The sequence below is a fragment of the Cetorhinus maximus genome, chromosome 24, assembly GCF_964194155.1.
Source record: "Cetorhinus maximus chromosome 24, sCetMax3.hap1.1, whole genome shotgun sequence".
NCBI lineage: Eukaryota > Metazoa > Chordata > Chondrichthyes > Lamniformes > Cetorhinidae > Cetorhinus > Cetorhinus maximus.
The window spans coordinates 25,462,721-25,489,489 of record NC_135902.1 but is presented as its reverse complement, the minus strand read 5'-3'; the positions used below and the strand labels follow the sequence as shown (position 1 = coordinate 25,489,489).

Here is a 26,769-nt window from a genome sequence, read left to right as displayed (position 1 = left end):
AGATCTCAGAGCGACAGCGAGTTGGTGTCGCCACTTTATGGAACAAAAATGTCTAGAGTGTTGCAGCAGAAGACCAAGCACAGCCGACTATCAGAAGACCTCAATACCAAATTTATCATCAGAAAGCAGCAAAAATGCGAGCACCCATTATCCCACATCAGCAACATGGATGAAGCGCCTATGAATTTCGATATGACCAATAATTGAACTGTGGAGTGAAAATGATGGGACATGAGAGGACAAGATTCATGGCGGCACTAGCCTGTATGGCCAATGGAATGAAATTAAAGCCTATGATAATTTTCAAACGTAGGACCATGTCAAACATCAGTACCCTGCAGGAGCTTTTGTGCATGTCCATGACAACGGTTGGTTGGGTGAGGATGGAGTGAAGTTGTGGATCGATAATGTGTGGAATAGGTGTTAAGGGGGCCTCCTCAAAGGATGCAGCTTTATTAGTGTGGCACATGTTCAGATCCCATATAACCATTGAGATCAAAAGGTGCCTATGAAGAAATAACACCCAAATTGCAGTCATGCGGTCTAGCGTTTGTAGTTCAATCTTTGGATGTGCGCCTCAACGAGCCATTGAAGGATTATGTTCATGGTGAATGGAATAGGTGAATGGTTGACGCAGAAAAAGCCTTCACCGAGCGCGCTGCCCCACTTGATAGTTTGTGCGATTTTGTCATCAAATCGTGGGATATTATTAATGCACAAACTGTCATCAGATCATTCAAAAAATGCAGAATATCCAATTCAATGGATGGAGAGGAAAATTATGTGTTCACAAGGGATGGTTCTGAAGCTGAAAGCACCAATTCTGATCCAGAGCGGGTCCACAGCCAAAGTGACTGCGAATGAATTCAATGAATTCTTTGCATCAGATGCTGAAGATGATGAATTTGATGATTTTTAAAACTTTTTGATTGTGGTTAAAGGCATCCTTGTAGAATTCATTCATTCAATAAAACATGTCATATTGATCAAATTTGAATTACCAGTGTTATGCTTTTCATCTCACATTTCAAAATGGTGACCACCTATACCAACACCAGTGGTTCACATTTCATATTTGCCATATAAGTCAATCCTTGAGGCTTCAAAGGTCGACTTACACGCTGCAATCCATGGTAACCTCCTCCTGCCATTAGATAAGAATTTTCATAAATATTCATTATTATTAAGTTGATCTGGCAACTCAACATTGAGTCAAATCTTTTTGAATAATTATTTAGACCAATGAATCAATACAGCAGAACACAGAAGTTGAAGCAAGTAGGCGTAAATGAAGCATTAAGTAGTGATTAGGTCGTGCCAGGCTTGAGTTCTCAAAGTTTACTGCAGGAGGTAGAGTATTCCACAGTTTTCAGCTCTTTAACAGAGAATAAGCTAGAGTAGGGGCCTACTTTTTGTTTTTATATTAGAGTAGGGGTCTGCACAATACTATTGATTTCACACAACAGTGATTGTGATGACTGTCACTTTAAGACCAGTTCAGCTGAGTAGGGGTCACGTGATTTGTTCAACCAAGGTATGGCTTGCGCTGGGGAATAAATTCTGGGGAGGAGTTTCCTAGGGAGAAGATGGCTGTGTGAGGGGTTGGCTGCATGCAAGCAGCCACGGAAACTCTCGTGTAAATAAAGCTCATTTTGTTTGGCTCCAAGCCTCCAAGAGCATGTTTCTACAGTGATGCAGAAAGGAGCACCTATATGTCAAATGGTGTATTTGGAGCTTAGGAGAAACAAGAAAGCAAAAGTGTACAGCAACACTCATCACAGTAGTATCAATAAAAGAGACCGAAAAGAAATGTTGTGATGGAAAAATTAAGGGCCAGAATTGACAGAAGATTGTTAATCAACCACCTCAGTGTGTCTCATGCCATCTGACAGCTGTGATACATCAACATTTAAAGCCATTCAATTTTTCTATCTCAAAGATGTGAAAGTAGGGAACAATCAATAAGGCTCAGCAAATGGATCAGGGTGGCTCTAACAGATATTAAAAATCTGAAGTTACTGCTACCACAACTATTGCTTATATTTTGTGCAGCAACTGCAATAGGCCTCATAACCTATATAGGCCCTAAAAAGACACAATGATGAAAAGCAACAGAGTCATAGATATATAACCAAATGTTCTACATGCACAGTCACAGAGAGATCGAGAGACTAATAGAAGAAAGGAAAGAGAGAGAGGGAGATAGAAAAAGAGATACAAGTTCATTAATGGACATCCATATATGTAGTTATTCTTGCTACTTACTTAAATAATCAGAATACTTCAGTGTTATCTTACCTGTAGAGTGTGAAGTCTTCTTCATCAAATATATCTTTTATTTGCTCCCCAAAGTACCTGTAAATATAATTTTAAATTAACGATAAGCAATTTAACCTTCATTTGAAGGTATCCCAACCCACATATTCTCTTCCATTAGAAGTGTGCATGTGCATCATGGTAGTTTAAGAGGTCTCATAGTGCCCAATTTCACCCCCCTTCCCCCCTTCTCCTATGTCATTGATTAAAGTCACTGTTAATCACCCTATGAATTGTCTACAGGTTCACTTTTTTAAGCAAAAACAAAACCCTTCAGTTTGAAATGCAGGCTGTTTGTAACTTAATAATTCTGCTTGCGTGTGGGTTAATTTTAGGGCTGCTGATGGGCCTGTCAATACATTCCTTTCACATAAAAATAGACAGGATCACTATATGAATAATCTGCACTCCTGGATTTGTGAGGGAACATAAAAAAGTTCAGCTTTCCAGTCCTGATTGCTATCCAGTAAGACCTGCTGCAAATACTCGAGTATAGATATCTGGTGACAACTTGATCAGGTTTAGCTTCAGTCACTTAGTTCGCTAGCACTCACTATTGAGGGGCACACATGATGAATTGCAAAAAGTGTAAAGAACAGATCTTACCTATAGATATTAACAAATTGTTTCCCCATTGATAGTGCTCCAGAGTGCAAATCTAGAATGGAAGCCTAGAAATAAAAAGATTTTACAACAGTCAAAGGATTCCAAGAGGCAACACAATACTTTCCCCCTCCCATTAAACTTTGAGCCATTTACATGATATTACTGAAAAGTATTTTGCAGTCAATGAAGCTCTGGCTGATACTTATTTTGTTTATTACCTGAATATTTCAATTAATACTGTCAAATATTTAACACAAACATACCTGCTAGATCATTCTTAATTTCCAAACATGGATTGAATAAGAAATGATCAGTTATTTCATTCTTCTAATTCTAATTCTTCTTCAAGCGTAAAGTACAAAAATGTAGCTTATCAACATAAAATTAAGGCCCCATGTGAGAAACAAGCATTTTAATTAATATTCATAAAAAGCAAAAGAAAACTGCCTTTGATGCTGGAAGTGGGAAACATGGGAAACTTACACCTTCCCACCCCCACCAATGAGCGGATGGCAGGTCAGAGAACAGGAGAAGGGACTTAAAATTGGGTGGATGGTGGGGGGCGGGGGAGGGGGAGGTGCAATGCCCTTCGTCTAAACCCCTCCACTAGGGAAGGAGTCAGGTAAGTCACCAGCCCTCGGGCCCATTTATTATTGGGGTGCCCATGCCATGTGACGAGGTTGTAAGGTAAACCCTGGCAGCAGGCTCAGGGGGGTGGTTCCCATCTGTTCAGGCAGTCAGTTCCCAACGGAAAGAGCTTTGATCACCCACTCTCTTGGACACCTGATTACCACCCCTTCCCCTCCACACCTGATTGGCCCCAGCAAGGCTGTTCCATTATTTTCCAGACCAGCCTCCTCCATGGCTCCTCATCAGGGACTCATTGCAGTCCCAACAGTGACCACCACTCCTGGTGGCACTGCTGGGAATAAAGAGCTGCCAGCACTCTGAATGTCTGGCAGCTCTTGGAGGCAGGACATCCAGGGAGGATGTATATATATATCCGTATATATATATATATATATATGTATGTGTGTGTGTGTATATGTGTATATATATATATATAAATATCCATAAGGGATATGGGAGCAGAAGCCATGACCTCAAGCAATTGACTGCCTGATAACCATAAGATTCAGTTATGGCTTCCCAGGTTGGCAGAAGCGGCTTTACTCCTGCCTTTTCAGCTCATGGGCGGGGCCACCTTATCCACATACAATCCAGTCCTTGGCCAAAACCTGCTGGAAACACTCAGCAGGTCAGGAGAGAGCACAGAATTTAGTGTTTCAGCTTGGTGAAGTGTTCCTATTGGTTTGCTCCACTGACCTACTGAGTGTTGTCATCATTTCATGCTCTCTAGTTTCTCATTTTGTCTCTAGTTTATCTAAAGCTCCACAAGTTACCTTCCACTGACAGGTAAAAGTTAGAAATAGCAATCAGAACCACTCTAAGGAACTGAGACACCAGAATGTATCCTAAAGTCATTCGAAGTAGATCAGAATGTGTGTGGCTCCACAGGACAACGCGTTCAGGCTATCTGTGTTTCAAATGCAAAATAATGCTTTGGTCTCCAACATCATTCTTAACTCCATGTACAAAAAGGCACCCAGAAAGCTAGAAAGGAACAGAGGGAAATGTCCCGACTCCAGAAAAACATGCAGAATCTGCTCCGGCTGCAGTCGATGGGGGTCGATGTCAAGGAGGAGCTCCAAGAGGTGAAGAGCCAGCAAGCCTCGCACTTTGCCTCGGAGGCCTCCAAGATCATCTTCCGTTCCAGAGTCCGCTCCGTGGAGCAGGATGAGACGTGCTCACGTTTCTTCTTCCAAAAGGTACACAGAGAGAGCTCTGTGATCAGCAGCCTGAAGGAAGAAGAAGGTTCAGTAAAGTCATCACGGTCCGACATTTTGAGGATCAGCAAATCCTTTTATGCCGGATTGTATGACGTGAAGCCCACGGACAGCACGGCCTCCCAGTCCTTCCTGTCCTCTATCACGGAGGTCTTAGACGACAGTACGCGGGAGAGCCTGGACAAACCGCTAACTCCTGATGAACTGACTAAGGCCCTTGAGTCCTTCGAGAAGAGTAAAACTCCCGGAAGCGACGGCTTGCCGGCGGAGTTGTATTCGGCTCTGTGGGACTTGATCGGCCCAGACCTGCTAGAAGTGTACGAGAGTATGCTCCTGGCCGGTAGTATGTCAGAATCCATGAGGAAAGGCATCATCACCCTCATCTACAAGCACAAGGGGGAAAGGGAGGAAATTAGAAATTGGCGACCCATTTCACTGTTGAATGTGGACTATAAGATTCTGTCCAAGGTCATCGCCAATCGGGTCAAATCCGCTCTGGAATTGGTGATTCACCCTGACCAGACCTGCACTGTGCCAGGCAGGAAGATCTCTGACAGCCTCGCGCTGCTCAGGGATACGATTGCCTATGTACAGGACAGGGGTGTGGATACCTGCCTCATCAGCTTGGATCAGGAGAAGGCCTTTGACAAAATATCGCACACCTACATGGTGGATGTGCTCTCCAAAATGGGGTTTGGGGAGGGAATTCGAAATTGGATCCAACTGCTCTACACTAACATCAGTAGCGCAGTCTCAATCAATGGGTGGGAAACAGATAGCTTTCCGATTAAATCTGGAGTCAGGCAGGGCTGTCCTCTCTCGCCTGTTCTTTTCGTGTGTTGCATAGAACCCTTTGCCGAGTCCATCAGGAAGGATCCGGGCATAAGAGGAGTGACGATCCCAGGCAGTGGAGGCACTCAGGTAAAAGCCTCCCTGTACATGGACGACGTCGCCGTCTTCTGCTCGGATCCGCTGTCGGTGCGCAGACTGATCCACATCTGCGACCAGTTCGAACTGGCCTCGGGAGCCAAGGTAAATCGTGGGAAGAGCGAGGCCATGTTCTTTGGGAACTGGGCTGACCGATCCTTTGTCCCCTTCACTGTCAGGGCTGACGGCCTGAAGGTGCTGGGGATATGGTTCGGAGGGACCAGGGCACGCGTTAGAAACTGGAAGGAGCGAGTGGCTATGGTGAAAAGGAAACTGGGCATGTGGGAGCGACGCTCCCTCTCCATTGCGGGTAAGAACCTGGTCATCAGGTGTGAGGCACTCTCGCTGTTGCTGTACGTGGCGCAGGTCTGGCCCATTCCAGACTCCTGCGCGATGGCGATCACTCGAGCCATCTTCCGCTTTATCTGGAGGTCGAAAATGGATCGTGTCCGCAGGGACGCGATGTACAAGCCTCTAGATAAAGGGGGAAAAAACGTGCCCAACATCGCCCTCATACTGATGGCCACCTTTGTGTGTGGCTGCATCAAGCGGTGCGTAGACCCTCAGTACGCAAACACCAAGTGTCACTACGTGCTGAGGTTCTACCTGTCCCCGGTGTTGCGAAGGATGGGTCTGGCCTCGCTGCCGCGGAACGCTCCAAGTAGTTGGACCGTGCCGTACCACCTGTCCCTCGTGGAAAAATTTATGCAGAAAAACACCTTTGACCACAAGTCCATCAGGCAGTGGTCAGCATGTAACGTCCTAGAGGCCCTGAGGGAAAAGGAGAGGGTGGACCCTGTGGGATGGTTCCCCGAGCAGACTGTCAAAGTCATTTGGCAGAATGCCTCATCGCCAGAACTTTCCAACAAGCACCAAGACGTGGCTTGGCTGGTGGTGAGAAAGGCCCTCCCCGTCAGATCCTTCCTACACGCCAGGAGTCTCACCCCCTCTGCACGTTGCCCTCGAGGAGGCTGTGGTGGGGAAGAGACCGTTGTTCACCTCCTTGTGGATTGTGCCTTTGCAAAGAAAGTCTGGAGAGAGATGCAGTGGTTGCTGTCGAGGTTCATCCCGAGCAGTTCTGTGACACAGGACTCTGTGCTCTACGGGCTGTTCCCAGGGACACACACCGAGACAAACATCAACTGCAGCTGGAGGATCATCAACTCGGTGAAAGACGCGCTTTGGTCTGCCCGAAACTTGTTGGTCTTCCAGCACAAAGAGTTGTCCCCGACCGATTGTTGCGGACTGGCACAATCCAAAGTCCAGGACTACGTGCTGAGGGACGCACTAAAGCTTGGGGCAGCTGCCGCAAAGGCGCAATGGGGAAGGGTCGCTGTCTAAGACCTTTCTGCCACAGCGCACCGAGAGACTGGGAACTGTTTAGAGCCCCTCGGGCTGTACAGCTCAAAATGAAAGGCTGTAAATGATTGTAATATTGTTTGTACTGATGCACCTGGTGATACATTTTGTAAAAGTTTAAGCGGATTGTACCCTTGTAATGGTGTTTTTGAAATGGTTTGGAATGTGATTGAAGATATTTTATGAATAAAGTATATTTTTGCAAAAAAAAAACTCCATGTACAAATAGAGGGAATAGGCAATAGTGCAGGCAAGTTCATTTGCAAATCAAACAATGAGATATTATCAGGCTCTGACTGCAACATTTCAGGATTCTGCAACAGAACCTTCTGGAACTCTGCTGTTAAGTTTGAAGGCTAGAGGTAGCTAACAAGAGGGTTCCACAAGTAGAACAGGACACTAGGGATGCCACATAAAACATGCCTCTTTTCTATATTCTGATAATACATTGCAAGGGGTCTTCAACTTTAAATCTAATTTTAACATTGTGGACTTCATCGTCAAAAAAAATCTTCTGATCTGCTGTTAAAAACAATATGCTTTTCTTTTAGCCCAAACAATACTTTTAATAAATAAAAACAAAAAATGTATGAAACATTTAGCAAGTTAGGCAGCATCTTCAGTGAGAGAAAAAGAGTTTGTGTTTCAGGTCAACGATCGTTCTTCGGAAGCCTACATTTGGTTAATCTGAAGTGACTTCTCTGTAATTCCCATTCTGTATTATTTTATCCCTTGTCCATTTTAAAATAATAAGGGTTGACCAACGGTCATTTTTGACTTTATTCCATCATTACATTGATGTTCTCTTTCCTTCCTTTCTCCTGACGAGACATCCAATACTTTCTTTCTAAATCCCACAATATAGTTCTAAATATTCATCTTTTTTCACTTCTACTTCTCTTGCACAATTCATGTCATCAGTCATTCTTCACGTAGCAGCCTCGACAAAAAAAGGGGTCATTGAAAACTTCACCAGCTGGGTGGGCAGCTGGAGAAGCCGATTACCCACCCGCTGAAGAACTTACCTAATTTCCATTCCACTGGGATCAATGGAAGGGCTGAATTTTTTGTACCTTGGCAGTGGGCAGGATTCCATTCCGGAAGTCAGTGGATTGCCAACTCCAGCCCCTGCATTTGGAAGGGGTCGAATGGTACAGAAATCATCCAATTAATCGCCGCTTGGCGGGGAGCTGGTCGGCGGCTTCAGGAGACAGTGGGCTTGCCCGCACAATTGGCAAATGAAAGTGGCACATCTGGGCACAGAGGTGGCAGGCCATGACCCAGAACGAGTTCACGGCCACTCATTTGAAGGGACCCCGGTCTGGGACTGCGTCAGCTGCACCAGGAAATATTGTTTGGGCTCATCAGAACATTCTGTTGGTGAATCTGATTTTCTTTGAACCATTGCAGTAGCTAAGTAATTATTTTAAAATTATATGACTGCTGACTGTTCTTTTATCTGGGGAGCATTCAGGACCTTTGCCAAGGAAAAAATAGCATTGGAATGCAGCTAACCCATAACCCTGACGAATATGAAATGTTTGGGGAGGCACTGAACATCAGGCAGTTATCTCTCTGTGCCTCGCCACAGATGGCTGAGAGAAGGGAGCCAGGAAGTGGGGAGGACAAAAAAATCAAGGGCGGCCCCAAGGTTTAACGATGACTCCCTGTGAGCCCTCCTCAGGAGGTCTTAATGCCTGCCGACGGGAAGAAGAGATCTCAGCCTAACCAAAGCAGCCTGGACGGAGGTCGCAGTGGAGATGAACAGCCTTGGGAATCCAGCAAACCTGGCTTTAGTGCTGAAGCACCTCAGTGACATTCTGAGATCTGCAAAGGTGAGTGTCACCACTCTGGAGATAGACATTTATGAAAAGTTGTGTGTGAGCTCCATTATGGGATTGTCTTGTGTGTTCCCCAAGTGTGTGAGGCAGCATGATGCACAATGCCACTCTGCATGCACCGGGTGTTATAAAGGGGTGAGGATGGGGGCGGGGGGCGAAATGCCACACCTGTTAGTTGGCAGAGAACATTGAGAAAAGTCTGCTGCTGATAGAGTTCCCATTGAGCATACATGTGAAGGAATGATTGTTGAACAGAATCATCATCACTACAATGTCCCTCTTTAATTGCATGAGAAGAGGGTGCACAATAGGGACACAGGAGCAGGAGTAGGCCACTCAGCCCCTCGAGCCTGCTCCGCCATTTAACTAGATCATGGCTGATCTTCTCTAAGTCAACACCACCTTCTCGTACTATCCCTGTATCCCTGAATGTCATTGGTATCTAGAAATCTATTGACCTCTGCTTTGAAGATACTCAATGTCTGAGCCTCTAGAGCTGCCTGGGGTAGAGAATTCCAAAGATTCACCACCCTCCGAGTGAAGAAATTCCTCCTCATCTCCGTCCTAAATGGCCTGCTCCTTATTCTGAGATTGGTTCTAGACCTCCAGCCAGAAACAGAACTAGAGGCAGCTCGAGGGGCTGAGTGGCCTACTCCTGCTCCTATGTTCCTATTGTGCACCCTCTTCTCCAGCAATTATCTCCTGGCGGTATGCCAAACATAGCCATATTGAGTGAGATAGGAGGAAGGACCTCGGGTGGTGGGGTGGGGGTGAGATTGCGAGGGATCATTTAAAGGGGCTGGGGAGGGGAGGGTGCAAGATGCTTGGCAAGCTGTCCGGAATGAAGCATCGATGGTTTGTGATTTTGAAGGCTTTCATGCATCAGGGAGGAACATGTGACTGTATGTTGAGAGATGTAAGGAGGCAAACACTGCGTCACATCTCACAATGGTCCCATGTTGCAATGAGGATGCTTGTGTCAGTTTGTTCACCCCAAAGGCTGAAGATGACCCTAACTCTCCTTACTTTGGTTTCCTACACAGATGCAACATCGGCAGCTCTCACCGCAAGTCCGGAGGGTCCCAGACTAACCTCTGAGCAGGAAGAGGAAGCCTCAGAGGATGCAGTGCTACGATCACCCATTGCACAGAACATATGGCTTCCTGCATTGACAGACTGGTGGTTGTTTTGGAGTGCTAAATCCAGCAGATTACAGAAGCAATCGGGGGCAACCTAGGGGCTCAGAGCCAGGGTGAGAGGGGAACGAGGAGCCTGGAGTCACATATAGCTCCAGGCCCCCTCAGGGAAGCAGGGTGGACAAAATCAACCTCATGATGGCAGGTGAACAACAGCTAATGCCATCTTATGGCACCTGTCAAGATGCTGCTGATGGGGACAGCTTCTTCTCTGCCTCTCTGCCAATTGGCACAGGTACCTTTATCTATCACAGCAACAAAAGGACCTCCTGCCAATGTGCAGGAGACTCCCACCACGCTGGGGCCCTCATGGCCTCAGGTGACTAGAGGACGGCTGTCAAATTCATCCTGGACAAGGGGACATTTTGCACAGCAGCTGGAAGTGAAGCGAGATCACCCTGCCATCTGCTGCCACTGGAATAGATTCTAAAAGACCTCACAGTGGTCGCAGAGATTTGCATGTTAATGATTTTCTGTGCATATAAACGAATTCCACATTTTACCCGGCCACATTTGTTTATTGACTGTGTGTGTGAAAGTATGGAGAAGAATTCAAGTGTTGGTCTTATTTAATTGTGCGATTATGTACATCTTAACATTTGACATTGTCCACATGTGGGCTGCTTTTCAAATAATGGAGGGAGCACGAAGAAATAGCCACTGGCCATGATCCTGATAAAGCTGGGTAGACTCATCTACCGGAATCCTCTCACGATAAGAGCTTCCCATGCCTCATAACCATCAAGACCCTCCCTGGAACCAGCTTGCACATCTGCCTGCTGCGGCTCAGCCTCTGCTTCCTCTGACTCCTCATCGGGGTTGGTCTCCCTCTACTGCTCCTCTGTAGGGGGTTCCCTTCTCTGAATGGCCAGGTTGTGCAGCGCACATCAGATTATGACCATGGGGGATTCACTTGCTGGTACATGTTGGGAAGATCCACTTGATCTTCTTGAGGCATCAGAATCTCACCAATGATGGACCTGGTCACGGCATGGCTCTTGTTATAAAGTTGCTCACTCAGGCTCCATCCCAGCACCTTGAACTGAAGTCATCAGGCACTTCTTCAGATCACCAAGCAGCCATCCTTCCAATGTGTCCTGGCCCCTAAATATCCCTGGCACCTGGGAGTGCCTGATGTTATACAAGTCATAGCTACTCCCCAGGTAACTTGCACAAAACTGCATGATTCATTGTTGGTGGTCACACACCACCTGTACATTGATGGAATGATATTCCTTGTTGTTTATAAACACCCCTGGCAGCCCTGCTGGTGCCTTGATGGCGGCATGGGTACAGTCAATGACCCCTTGCACCCTTGGTTGCCTCTGGCCCTTTCAAGTTGACGACTGCTGTCTGTTATAAAGGCAATGAATTGATGAACATGGTGAAACATGGCATCAGTGAACATATTTTCGCAGGTGCTGCAGGCTGGGTGATCCATTCTCTGCAGGCAGTCTGAACTGGCCCAGAGGCGGAGAAGTTCACTGCCACTGTGACTTTTAATGCCACAGTCATCAGGTGGTCACCCACACAATTGGAGACGATCCCAGCATCAAGCATGTCACACAGGGATGTGACAGTGGCTTGCGAAAAGTAGTCTGTGTAGACTCTGTCGCTCTGTCATCTGAAGATATGACATTGGCACCCTGTAAATGCAGTTGACAGGGTACGGCCTCTGCCTGTGTCTGAGGGGCCTGCTGCTGCCTCCCCTCTGCAGTCCCTTGTTCCTCAGCAGCTTGGCCTCCTTCCTCCAAAACATGTTGCTCCTACCCCTGGTCAGCTGGCCTCCTTCTTCTCCTCCTCCTGCTCTTCTTATCACTGCAGGAGGTATCTCCCAAAGAATACACAATGCCCGTACTGGGCCTTGTTCCTCAGCACATTTGGTGCAGTGATAACAGTAGATGACAGTATCAGGAATTTTCTGAACACTAAGTGTGTAAGAACACTGTGTGAGTGTAAGAACAAGCATGGAAAAGTCTCTGCCTTTGCTGGAAAACTATGAGCAGGTCACAGGCCCCAGTCAAGCAGTAGAGTATGTACGATCAAAATCTCCTCCTACTGGGAAATTTATGGAACTATAAATTTCAAAAAAGATAACCTGCAGTCAGCAGTACAGGGCTGGGCAGGAAAGGGGTTAATTCAAACATTTAGTGAAAACACAGTAACTCATCAAAAGGATTTGGGCATTGACTGACTGCTATCAGGGAACAATGGTACCAGGTAAATGCCATTACCTGCCATCAATTAATGCAATCAAGAAGCCTGATTACCCAATACAATGGCACAAAGGACATTTCATCAATACAATACACTCAAGGACTTATTCAACCACCACAGACAATAGTGCTGGAATAGGGCCATTCAAACCCTCATTAACTTTGGAGCCAGGTGCTGTTACTAGCCACCTCAAACAGCAGGAGAATTGCTCCTTCACTGAGAACTGATAATATTCATCTGGATACATCTTCCATGGAAAACCCTGTATTGTTTCAACCAGCAGGAGCTGATGACATTTGTCTGGACTTTGCATGGAATCAACTAAATGGACATTGGAACAACAGGAAATATGTTTTAACATGTCTGAGTTAAATTATTATAAAAGCAGAGCAGATCTGAGCACCTGGGCTGCAGTCAAGGAGGAAGGTCACGAAGGGTCAACCTGGCTGGCAGACCTACAGTTCTCACTGGAAGAACCAGCCATGTTGGGGATTGTAAGTGTTTTCAGCCATATTGTGGTGATATTGGCCTGAAGGTTTTGGGCTGCAGTTGGAAGAAGAGTCGAGTTTGGTCACCTGGACTCAGGCCTACAGTCAACACCAGACAGACCAGCCATGTTGGGGATTGTAAGTTTCAGCCAAATCATAGTGATATTGGTCTGAGGGTTTTGTGAAGGTTTGGGGCGAAAACTTGGTGTTTTTTTGCCAGTACCTTGTAACGTATTTCAGTATATACAAAGAACAAAGAAAAGTACAGCACAGGAACAGGCCCTTCGGCCCTCCAAGCCTGCACCGATCATATTGCTTGTCAAACTAAAACATTTTGCACTTCCGGGGTCCGTATCCCTCTATTCCCATCCTATTCATGTATTTGTCAAGCTGCCTCATAAACACCACTATCGTATCTGCTTCCACCACCTCCTCTGGCAACAAGATGGATCCAGACACTCACTACCCTCTGCGTAAAAAACTTGCCCCGCACACCTCCTCTAAAGTTTTCTCCTCTCACCTTAAATCTATGTCCCCTAGTAATTGACGCTTCCACCCTGGGAAAAAGCTTCTGACTATCTACTCTGTCCATGCCACTCATAATTTTGTAAACTTCTATCAAGTCACCCCTCAATCTCCATCGCTCGAGTGAGAACAATCCGGATTTCTGCAACCTCTCCTCATAGCTAATAACCTCCAGACCAGGCAGCATCCTGGTAAACCTCCTCTGCACCCTCTCCAACGCCTCCATATCCTTCTGGTAATGTGGCGACCAGAATTGCATGCAATATTCCAAGTGTGGCCTAACCAAGGTTCTATACAGCTGCAGCATGACTTCCCAGCTTTTATACTCAAAACCCCTGCTGATGAAGGCAAGCATGCCATATGCCTTCCTGACTACCTTATCCACCTGCATTGCCACTTTCAGTGACCTGTGGACCTGTACACCCAGATCCCTCTGCCCGTCGATGCACTTAAGGGTTCTGCCATTTACTGTATAATTCCTACCTGTATTAGACCTTCCAAAATGCATTACCTCGCATTTGTCCGGATTAAACTCCATCTGCCATTTCTCCGCCCAAGTCTCCAGCCGATCTATATCCCGTTGTATCCTTTGACAATCCTCTTCACTATCTGCAACTCCTCCAACCTTAGTGTCATCTGCAAACTTACTAATTAGTCCAGTTAAATTTTCCTCCAAATCATTTACATTGATATTGATCGAAGGGTGTTTTTCTTAAGGTTTTAGGGCAGGATGTGGTGTTTTGCCTGTGTTTTTTGTAATTTTTAACCGAGTCGTGGTGACTTTGTGTCCGGTACTGGGAATAGGTTGTTTTAAATTTTGGGTTTTGTATTGTGGGGTTGTGGGTGATTCAATAAAGCAATTGGGAATTATCAGAAGAAACTTGTCTTGCTGGTCATTCTGTTCAAGCCATACACTTGTGAATCTGGTGTCACGAACTTGAGTGTGGGAAGAGTCTCTGAGGGAAAATGGGATCCCCTACACATGGCTGAATTGGAGCCAAGATTTAACAGATTTAATGCACCACATTGGGCCTTGCAGCGAAGCAAAGCTGTAAACAGGTCAGTATGCTATTATACACGATGGGTGGCTGTGCAGTTAGGTAAGGGATCAATGAAGAAAAATCTACATACAATCCAGTGATAAAAGCACTTTGTGCCTATTTCATTCTGCAAAATAATACCATTGCTAAGCAGGCTAAATTTAACAAGTGTATCCAATGATAAGGGGGCAGCATTGATGCATTTATCAATGATCTGTATAGACTCGCAGAGAACTCTGCATATGGCAGCTTAAAAGGTGAATGAATGAGAAAAGAATTATTGTCGGAGTCTGGATAAAGCACTTGCATCAGTAGACGATTTAGCCTGAACAAACGCAATTTCACCCAACAGGCAAGTTGACGTCAGGAAACTAAATCAATTGGTGATTCAGATTGACAGGGAGGACCATATCTCAAAATTGACTGACTCAATGGAGTATGTCAAGTTTAAAAGCAGAGAAGTGGCCATACAAAAGCAGGGGTGGCAGGAAGAGTATCTATCAACCACCCCAGCTAACTGTAATCGTGGGGCGGGGGGGTGGGGGGGCTGATAACACAGGCATGAAAATTGTCCTGCCAAAGAGGCCGAATGCCATTTTCACAGGAAGAAAGGTCACTTTCAGGCTGTGTTCCACAGCAAGAAGCCGATGCAAAATAAGCAAAATAAGAGCTTTCAAAAGGTGGCAAGATTCATGAAGTAGAAGATATCAATGACATTGATTTGCCTTTCCCTAGGGACATCCAGGAACCAAGCAGGAGCTACTGGAATGCTGATGTCCTGGTAGAACGAAACTAGACAGGCTTTAAGTTGCTCACAGGTGCAGCAGTTTTGGTACTGTCTGATGCTGAACTGTAATTGGAGAAAAGTTATCTTCAGGCATTATGCATAAAACTATACTAGGAGGTATAGAATTCAAGGTCATGGGACAACTGAATGCAACTCTAAAATAGAGAGAAAAAAAATCACTAAGAACTTGGCTGGAATCTACTGCCCCTGCAGGAGGTGAGGAAGGAGGCAGGCAGGCCTGAGAATTAGCAGCAAGTGATAGACAGAGCTAAGCAATTCCACAACCAACAGGTCAGATCTAAGCTCTACAGTCCTGCCACATCCAGTTGTGAATGATGATGGACAATTAAACAACTTACTTGAGGAGTCGGCTCCACAAATATCCCCATACTCCATGATGGGGGAGCCCAGCACATCAATGCAAAAGATTAGGATGAAGCATTGCTGCAATCTTCAGCCAGAAGTGCCAAGTATATGATCCATCTCGGTCTCCTCCAGAGGTCCCCAGCATCACAGATGCTAGTCTTCAGCCAATTCGATTCACTCCACATGATATGAAGAAACGACTAAGGCACTGGATACTTCAAAGGCTATGGCCCTGACAATATTCCGGCAATAGTACTGAAGACTTGTGCTCCAGAACTTGCCATGCCCCTAGACAAGCTGTTCCAGTACAGCTACAACACTGGTAACTACCCGGCAATGTGGAAAACTGTCCAGGTATGTCCTGTACACAAAATCCAACCCGGCCAATTTCCGCCCCATCAGTCTCCTCTCAATCATCAGTAAAGTAATGGAAGGGGTCATCAACAGTGCTATCAAGCGGCACTTGTTTAGCAATAATTTGCTCACTGGCACTCACTTAGGGATCCACCAGGGTCATTCAGCTCCTGACCTCATTACAGCCTTGGGCAAAAGAGCTGAACGCCAGGGGTGAAGTGAGAGTGACTGCCCTTGATATCAATACAGCATTTGACCAAGTGCGGCATCAGGGAGCCCTAGCAAAACTGAAGTCAATGGGAATAAGGGGAAAACTCTCCACTGGTTGGAGTCATACCTAGCACAAAGGAAGATGGTTGTGGTTGTTGGAGGTCAATCATCTCATTGCAGGGGTCCTCAGGGTAGTGTCTTAGGCACAACCATCTTCAGCTGCTTCATCAATTACCTTCCTTCCATCATAAGGTCAGAAGTGGGGATGTTCGCTGATGATTGCACAATGTTCAGCACCATTCGTGACTCCTCAGATATCGAAGCAGTCCATTTCCAAATGCAGCAAGACCTGGACAATATCCAGGCTTGGGCTGACAAGTGGCAAGTAACATTCGTGCCATACAAGTTGCAGGCAATGAGCATCACCTACAGAAGAGAATCTAACCATCACCCCATGACATTCAATAGCATTACCATCACTGAATTCCCCCCACTATCAACATCCTGGGGGTTATCATTGACCAGAAATTGAACTGGACTAGCCACATAAATACTGTGGCTACAGAAGCAGGTAAGAGACTAGGAATTCTGCGGCAAGTAACTCTCCTTCTGACTCTCCAAAGCCGGCCCACCATCTACAAGGCACAAGTCAGGAGTGTGATGGAATACTCCCCACTTGCCTGGATGAGTGCAGCTCCCACAACGCTCAGGAAGCTCGACACCATCCAGGGCAAAGCAGCCCACTTGATTGGCACCCCACCCACAAACGTTCATTCCCTCCGCCACTGACACACAGTGGCAGCAGTGTGTACCATCTACAAGATGCATTGCGGGAATTCACCAAGGCTCCTTAGACAGCCCACCTTCCAAACCCATGACCACTACCATCTAGAAGGACAAGGGCAGCAGACACATGGGAACATCACCACCTGGAAGTTTCCCTCCAAACCACAGACCATCCTGACTTGGAAATATATCGCTGTTCCTTCACTGTCGCTGGGTCAAAATCCTGGAACTCCCTTCCTAACAGCACTGTGGGTGTACCTACACCACATAGGCTGCAGCGGTTCAAGAAGGCAGCTCATCACCACTTTTCTCAAGGGCAATTAGGGGTGGGCAATAAACGTTGGCCTAAGCCAGCAACACTCACATCCCATGAATGAATTAAAAAAAACTACACTCCTATTCACTCCCCCCGACTTGAATGGCTTCCTGTACCATGGCGTCATGGTCAGTTTGCTCATCCACCCTGCAGGCACCATTTTCATCCATACAGGCTGCAAAAACCTTGCCTTCTGGGTCCCCATACCAACCTCAGTCACACCTTCCTATCCCTGACCACTGACCAAATCAGAAGACCCTATCTAAGGGTGTGACCGCCTCCTGGTATAAAGTGTCCAAGTAACTTTCCCCCTCCCTGATGCATCACAGTATGTGCAGCTCGACCTCCAGCTCTATAACTTTGAGCCAGAGCTCCTGAAGCCGCAGATACTTACTTCTCTTCCAGGTGCTGCTGACTGCCACTGAGTCCTCTTTTCACCATCTCTTCTAAGAGCTGCCGACTGCCACCGGCTCTGGGTTTGTGGCAATTACCACTTGAAGAGTCTAAGTTTCTCACAACCTTCATTATATCATTTGGAAGGTCCTATTTCTATAGGTTACTCTTCAGCATCACATCAGCACCAGAAAGTTTCCAAAGAACAATGTTAAGTATCCTAGAAGGACTGGATGGAGTCGTATGTCACATGGATGACGCACTGCTCCATGGATCCACTCAGACAGAACATGACACAAGGGTGCGAGCTGTGCTATAATACCTACAGAAAGCAGGAATGACATTCAACAACAGATGCGAATTCTTGCGGCTGACTGTCAAGTTTGTTTGCATATTGTAGATGCATCCAGTGTCAGACTTTGTACAATGAGGAGAATCAGGGACTTGGGGGAGATGTAGTATAAAAAGTTAATTCTAACTGTGTGATATGCTAATGAGGCTGTATATATCATCACGTGAAGTGATGCAATGTCTCATGATCTGGCTCTCTCTTGTAGACCTCATGGGAAGATGAAACCACTAAGTTGTTCCTTAATAAAATTAGTGTTTTCCTTACCTCAGCAGACTCTGTGGCCAGAATATTACACTCGTCAGGTGCGCGCCCGACCTGAACGAGCGTAAAATGTCGAGTGATGACATCGGGCAAGTGCCCTGACATCATTGCGCGCTCGCGCGATATTTCGGTCGGCGGGCGCATGCGGGTGTCGACCGCGCGCCCGCCAACAATTAAAAGGCCTATTAAGGCCATTAAAGTCGTAATTGAAATAAATTTTTCGCTGCCTGTCCAACCTTATGGTTGGCGGGCAGGCGAAAGGGCCAAGCGGCCTTTGGATCTTTTAGCAAACCTCATCCAATGGGCAGGATGAGGTTTCCAACAGCTATTAAAAATTAAATAAAATTTTAAACATTTCATTAATAACATGTCCCTGCTCATATGACAAAGTCACATGAGGAGGGATTTTTTTTAACAATTTAAAATTCCTTTTTTTTTCTTAAAATCTTCATCTCCCTGAGGCAGTTCTGTGCCTCAGGGAGGTTTTCCTGCGCGCATGCGCAAAGTTCCTTGCTCGCCCTCCTCCCACTCACCCACCACAGGCAGCACAGAGCGCTGCAGCACACGTTTCACGCTGGATGTGCCTTAACTGGCCCACCAGCATGAAATTGCGGTCCGGTCCCAATCGCGGGCAGCGGTCAGCTCTCCGACCACTCCCACCCACCCCTGCCGAGCCCGCCCAACAAGGGCAAAATCCTGGCCTGTGAATATTCTGTGTCAGCACAACGAGGCCAAGAATATTTTAGTGCGTGTTGCCAATATTGGAGCCTGCCCACCCGCTGCATTATTGCGGATCGGCGCGATGGCATCAGGTTCGCAACACGAAGTGATCACGCCGGATATCACTTTTCTGTGGGACTATGGCAGTCCTGCTTTGGGTATGTGAAATTCAGCCCATAAGGTTCTGCAAAGAGTGGACAATTCACTCCAGCATGTTATTGCCCAGACGTGAAACTGATAATTATCCTTGGAGTGTCTGTGGGCTATTTAACTTTGGTTTAACTTTTAACTTTTAACTTTCACTGGCCAATCTAAGCCTGAAACACTTACAGAAATGGACATTTTCAGTGCCAATCATGCTAACAAACTGCTGTTTTTCTCCTCTTCCTAGCCCAGAGAAGCCAATTTCAATCGAATGGAAACCAGGCTGATTCTTACAGGCAGACAATTCACTACACCAATTTCCGGAAAATTAGACCATTATTCTCCAGGTTGAGACATGAAGCAATGTCCTTCCCTCAACAAATACTAATTCAAATCAATGGGTTAGTCATTCACCTCTTAATTGCTTGTGGTCCCTTGCTGGTGCTGGCTGCTGCATCGCAACACTTACCATTGACATTTTTGTCTGATTACACTTCTATGAAACGCCTTGGCACATTTGTCTACATTAGCGTTGCTATATAAATGTGGCTGTTGTTGCTGTTGAATGGCCCTGAATATGAAGGACTATTGATGTAAGTGGCATGAGTCAGTGCCTACAGAGGAGGAACAGAGAAAACCGATCGCCCACTCATTGTAGAACCCGCCCAATTGCCATTCTTCTCTTTCAGGTGTTGATCAATCTGTTTTGTAAGTTCTAGCCTTTATTCCATATTTGCTGCATTATTGCTAGAAATTTCAATTTATTCAGGAAGTTGGCAGTCAGGCAATAGATTGAGTACAATTATTTTGAAAGGCCGTCTATGGAAGATAATTAAATGAAAGCCTCCTGGTTAGTTTCAAGTTGCACAGTGAAATTGGTTGCCCGCAGGATTACGCAGTCTTATTTGAGCTGCTGATACATTACGTAGGGCATGAAGCTTTACATTTTATCAGAGGCGTGTCTCAACAGTATGCAAACATTTTCAAACTTTGTCAGCTGCAACTTGTACCCACAGCACCAGGAGTTTGCAAAGACAAAAAGGAGACTGGCAGTTATTACTCAATTTTAGTAGCTATTGGGAGGCAGGGATCTTCATTTGACAAAGTAATTAATAGTCATTTTTTCATTGTACCTTACCACATTTACTAAGGCATTGTATCAAGTACTACTTTCTCGCCACTTTAAAAAAAATATCCTTTACAGGAATTATTTTTCTTGAATACCACAAAACATGTATTCTGAAGTTATAGTTTACATAAGTCATTTTCTTAATTTAGAGTATTCTCTGAATGTAGTACCATTTGCAATGTGGCATCAATGTCTCCATTTAAGTAGAACAGTTCTGACATTGCTTAAATATTCAGTTTTGTTCAATGGATTCAGAAGAAGTATTTCCCGTCAGTAATAATGCTAGAATTGGGGAAGCTTAATCAGAAGGCAATGTTTTAAATGCCAGTTTTGTTCAGTAAAATTGCACAATGGTTTGCCCAGTCTCTGCTATACTGCAAACCTCAACCTAGTGAAACTGACACATGCAATGAAATAATACAGGAATAACAAAAAAACAAGACTTGAAGTGCCTTGACTTTTTAACTGGAACATAAGGGAGGACAAATTAATTGCAAAATATGTTATTTCAACGTTAGGAAAAAGTATTTTCTGATTTCCAGGCATCACCAGGAAAAGATTGAGTTATAAAGTCATAATAAATTGTACAAACTATGATTTTATTTGTTCACTCATCATGTCTGAGTCAGCATTCAATCGTTTCTGGTCTCTTGAATAACACTAAGGTCAAAAAGCTGGATAATGCAGAAAAAATTTGATGGTGCAACAGCTTTCATCTCTGACAGCCAAACCCAAGCTACTTGAGTGGAGTTTTATGACGGAGATCTTCAAGGATCTGAGCTTGACAACAATCCCCAAGGTTGCAACGATGACCCTTTTTATTTGTTATACTTAAATTTACAAGCATTTGTAACCCCCACTCCCATCACTGAAAAGCACCCAAGACAAATAATTAAATAGTTATATCTAATATATAAAAAATAAAGTCAACAGAACAATCACAGATTAATTCAATCCCACGATGAACTCGCATGTTTTAACATCTGAATTATATCTGAACTGTCTTTAGAAGTTTATTGAAATACCCCTAAAGTAGATGATTTCTTTGATCACTAGTGACATTTTTATACCAGGATTCATGATAAACATTTTTCTCAGAAAATAACTTGTTTCCAGCTCAAGGCACAGGTTGTTCTGATGTAAAGATGATTTATCTAGGATATGTTTGGAAAGAATAAAAAGGGTGTTCACTGTGGAGCTCAATCAGCTGCTTATTTGCAATGAGTTAAAATTTTCTGGCACAATACTTTCAAAAATGCCATTGAAGTCATATAGGATATGGCATTAATTTTGTGTTGATTTCCCATTGACAATCTTGTGGGTTCAAAACAGATACAACTAACTGCCTTTATCCATTTAATAGTCAAGGTAGAGTAAGCCATAGCTTCACTCCTGCTGTGTTGAGTCTTTGGTCATAAAGTCAAGTGGCGCGGGCGGGGGTTGGGGGGTTTTGGAGTGCAGTGGAGGTTGGTGCACAACATAAAACCAAATAAACATACCTCAGTGAATTTCTATTAATTTCTCACACGAGTTATGGCTCTGCCATTTCTATTTCAACAAAGGACCATCTCTCATTTCTCTGATCTCCAACTGGTTCATTGTGTTTCTTTTAAGTCATCTGAACTTCATTTACAAAATTCAATAGGCACAGATCCTTTGAAATGGAAAAATATATCCAATTTCTTTTTTTGAAAGTTTTTAAGACTCCTGTTCAATCAGCTTCACTAATAGTGTTCCAGATAGTTAATTTTAATTACCAATTTGTTTTAATTTTACTTATCTTCAATTTATATCAGAGCAGAACAGAACAGATAAATCTGTTTTCAATTTATCAACCCTTTGAATACTTTAAAAACTTCTGGATTCTCAGGTAAAGAGATATCACTGACGTCGCATCAAAAAAATCAAAACTTCCTGTGAACAACTGAGCAAATTCAATGGCTCCGTTACCGCATACCACCGTTTCATAACAAGTTTCAATGTAGGAGTCACTCTGCTTGGAAAGCTGTGTGCTGCTGTGGTGCATGGGGATTGCTGAAGCCATTTGCTTCACTACCAGATGAGCCGCTAAAATCTAAAGCAGAAACAGACATTTTGGCATGAGTGATGTGATTCTCGAAATCCACACTCAGGCTATTTACAGATACATCATTGATAAAAGCTTCTTCAGCAGAGTTCCCCATTTTCAATGCCTTTGTAGGTCTATCAGATTCATCATCGCATATGCTTCTTTTGGTCTTCTCTTTAAAAAAGTGAAAGAGTGCAATTGTTATGGCTCAGTCCTTCAATCTCTGATATTAATCTTATGGCTCTCTGCTGAACCCTCTCCAATGACATAGTTTGGGAATTTTAACTTGCCAATGCACTGGGAGTAGAAAGAGCGGATGGTTCCAGAATCGTACAGGAAGCTCGGAAGTCTGGGTTTCCCTGCAGCCTGTGAGTTTCATCTTGGTTTGGCTTTCTGTTGGGTGGGCAGCGCTTCAGAGGAGGCTGCAGCACAAGGTAGGTCCAGTTCCTAACCCCAGGGGTGAGGTCTGATCCCAAGAGGAGCGCTGCAGTTCCTCCAGGCCCACAAAGGGTGCCGAGAAGGCACTCGCCTTCTCCCTGTAGTTGTCCTCACCTTGCTGCATAAATCATGTCAGAAATTAATAGAAATTCATTGAGGTATGTTTATTTGGTTTTATGTTATGCGCCATCCACTTAACTGGGCTGCACCCTCCACTGCAAGGTTTCTCAACGCTGGGGATCCCAGTCGGCCACTGTTAAACCTGTAAATTAGGTTAAAAACAAAGTCTCCAGCCTCATGAACATATTTAACATTCCAACCAGCCTCCTGGGAGCGGGTTGGCTGCCCTTGCCTTGTTCCACCTCAGAAAAACCTGGAAGTTGGCAGGTTGGAGCTGCCTTCCAGATGCACTCGGATTTTTTTTCCCCATTTGACCTCCCATCCGTATCCAATCTCACCCACTCGTCCATCTTAAAATTCCCTGCAGTATCTCTTTTGAAATAGTGGAGCCAAAAGTGCAGACAATGCTCCAGATGTGTTCTCATACAAAGCCTGTCACAAGATTCCAAACTTTAAAAAGATGAACATGGCACACAGCCTATGGTAACATTCGCATTATCAAGGTCAGAGCTGGTAAATATGTTTTATTTTGCAAAATGTATTTGAACAAGGTTGTCAGGGATATCAGTGATAGTGACAAATTAAATATGCACTGAATAGACTGTTTACATATTCTGGTCTGATTTCCATTTTCAGGCAAACTATCTTGCACCACCACTAAATTGGGAAATGGTTAGAGTAGAAATTAAAATAGAACAAATATCCCACACCCAACTCAGCATCAATTGTGCATTTTTACTTAATAGTTGCAATATTCTCACATTCATAATATTTTCAGCACCTTCACTGGGTAAAAATAAATCTCCACATAAACTCTATTTTCATAACCACTGCCTTTGCCTATGTCCTCTCTACAAAAATTGTCTCAGTCACTGACAAGACCATCTCTGAGCATCCCCTTCTTCTCTCAGCCCCCAGATATCCACTCCTTCCAAATCCACTTCTTTTTGCTCTCACCCCGGAGAAAATCTCTCCCAAATCACTTACAACTGCACTTTCAAACTTTGTCACCGTGTTCACCATTGCTACTCCTGGGCCAGCATTTTCTGCTCAGGGTGCGGGGGCGGGCCCCGCTCGCCGAGTAAAATAACGCGCGGTGACCGTCGGGCATGCATCCCGACATCACCGCACGTTATTCCGACCTTTCTTTCGGAGGGCGCGCACCGGAGTCGGCTGCATGCCCGCCGAACTGTCAAAGGCCATTAACCCCAATTAAACAATTTGACAGGGCTGCCCGTCCAACCTTAAGGTTGGCGGACAGGTGAAGAGCCCAGGGGGCCATCGCATTTTTTGTGAAACCTCATCCACGGGCGGGATGAAGTTTCATGAAGGGTTTATTAAATTGATAAATATTTATTAAACATTTGATAAACATGTACCAGCTGACATGACAAAGAGTGCAAGCCCCGACTCTCCCTCCTCCCCCCGCCCACACATGTAGTGCTGAGCGTTACCAGGCACGTGTCACGCTGGGCGGGCCAATTAAGACCCGTCCATGTAAAATGGCGGCACGCAGCCGATCGTGGGCTGCAATTGGCTACGTGCCCGCTGGCACCCACTCCCGACCGGCCCGCCCGGCGAGGAGAAAATTCTTCCCCAGGAGTCATAGATTTATTCAACTAGACCTTCTCCTTTACCTTTCATGCCCATGTCCTTATTTACTCTCTCCTATTTCTCAATGCCTTATTAATTATATTGTTAAAGTCTAATGGCAATTACATTGTTCAGGTTCAATGGCAATTATATAGTTAATATTTAATGGCAATTACATTGTTAAACAGGTCATGGTTATTTGTACAACTATAAATAAGGATAGCTGGGGCACTGGTGGGGGGGTTGGTGTAGTGTTGACTGTGAACTAAGTCAATAAACTTTTTTGCAGCAAAAAAGCGCAGCTGTTTCTTCGTTTTAACTTTACCAACTTTACTAACTGGCATGGATCCCAATTAACACTATTCTCATCATTTATCCGGTATTGCTCTCATCTTCACTTCCTTGAAGAGGGAAGTTGGCACAAAACTGCTTGAGATGGCAAGATGAAGGGTACAGGATGTGGTTAAGGGAGTCAATTTGGAGTATGAGGGTGAAGGGAAGTCAATTTGGAGTGTGAGGGTGAATGAAAACTGTGCTAGAGAGGTCAGAGGGGGGTGAGCACAAAGAGAATTTAGATCAATATCAATGGCAATGCTATTGCACATAGAGGCTCAGCAAAGAGGGAAGGGAACTGATTCTAGCAAGGACGCTACTTTGGGAGCAGATGGCGAGGAGGACGTTAAATGAGAGGCAGAAGGGATAAAAAAAAGTGAAGCTTTTAAAACTGGCAGAGTAATGGGGAATAAATTGAAATGGGATTTGAGAATGAGAGCCATCAATATGGAGAGAAAGAGTTGTTAACCACTAGCTAGGTTTCCATCAGGGCCATGATACTAATACACTCATGGAGTGAAGAAGGTCACAACGGTGAAGATGAATGCCAAGGGAGTAGTAAAAGACATATCTGGAAGGACTTGAGCATGGGACAGCAGTGGGAAGTCAGCTAGAAGTTAATATTGACTGGAATGGAAAACTGTGAAGAGAATTGGTTGGAAGTTGAAAGTCAGCATCAGAAGCAGAGGCAAGAAGACATGGAAGAAAAACAGAAAGAGCAAGGCCCAGAGCCTAATCAGTCTTTGCCATCCATTGTGGCCAACAGTACAACAATGATGCACAGTACCAGTCTGAGACCACTGCTGGACAGCACATGTTTGGGGCTCATTTGAGGAGACTAGTGATAAGTGATGCTACTTTGGTTCTAATAGCAGGTAGTGCCTATTTGGACTTTGTACCAAGACTCTTTAGTTGGTCCTTAAGACCAATGACTATCGAGGTACTGTTAATGTCAATAAGAATCCTAGCATTCTTGGTGTAGATTAGGTTACCACAAAGGAGTTCCAGATTAGAACCTCAAGTAACATCTTTGAAGTGTTTTTTTCTCATATTTTATCTCATTTCACACCTATATAAATGGAGTACTCTGTCTTTACAGATATGTGAAGGGAGCCTGAGGCACACAGTAGCAAAAACAGAAACTGCTAGAAATACTCAGCAGATCAGACAGCATCTGTGGAAAAAGAAAGAGTAAACACAGTTCTGATGACAGACCATAGACCTGAAACATTAAATCTCTCTCTCTCTGCAGATGCTGCTTGATCTGCTGAGTATTTCCAAAATGTTTGCTTTTATTTCAGATTTCCAGCAACTATAGCTTTTTGTTTTTGTACTAAGGTAAACAGTGCTCTTTTTAGTTTAGCTTTTTAGCACTCATCACTGGCATATATTACTGAAGTGAATGAACAATTACTTGGTAGTACAGAGTTTGATTATTGCTGAAAAGAGAGACATGTTGCCAAAGTTTTTCTTCTTGCACTCATCAGGACAAATACAAGAATTCCAAATTTCAAACAATTATGACAGTTGTGATGATTGGTTGGCCAATCAACTCTGATTGGCTGAGGCATTGCCATGAAGAAAGCAACTTCTTTTGTCCTCAACCGCCTGTGCTTGCAAAACCCAAAACAAAATGTCTACTGTTAGATATGATTCCGTGATTGGGCAGCACTTGCTGAACAATCCTGAGTGCTCTAATAGCTACACTAACAACCAATTTAAGGTAATCAATCGAGCTCTTGCTAGAAATGACAAATTCATACACAGGGACCTGTTTTCTGCAAACAAACGGAATATGTTCAAGCCTTGCACCTTTTTTGAATTATCCAGGAGCTTCAGAGTCTTTAGTTCTCCGTTGTTTTCGCCATGACAATGCCTCAGCCAATCAAAGTTGACTTGCCAGCCAATCAGCACTCTTTTCTCCTGTCGTATAAATTTTTGTGGTCATTTGAAATTTGGCACTCTCATGTTTGTCCTGACAAGTGCAAGGTGAAAAACATCAGCGACATATCTCTCTTTTCAGCAATACTCTAGTGG

General features: G+C 44.6%; 1 protein-coding gene across 2 annotated transcripts in view; it reads right to left on the bottom strand.

Annotated features, from left to right (window-relative positions):
* Positions 1–26,769, bottom strand: part of ogfod3 (2-oxoglutarate and iron dependent oxygenase domain containing 3) — a 204,273-nt gene that overhangs the window by 88,278 nt on the left and 89,226 nt on the right. For both annotated transcript variants that reach the window (XM_078570892.1, XM_078570893.1), the window contains exons 5-6: positions 2,923–2,987; positions 2,299–2,355 (exon numbers count right to left, since the gene is read on the bottom strand). In XM_078570892.1, the coding sequence (XP_078427018.1) occupies positions 2,299–2,355; positions 2,923–2,987 (122 nt within the window). The remainder of the gene's footprint in view (positions 1–2,298; positions 2,356–2,922; positions 2,988–26,769) is intronic.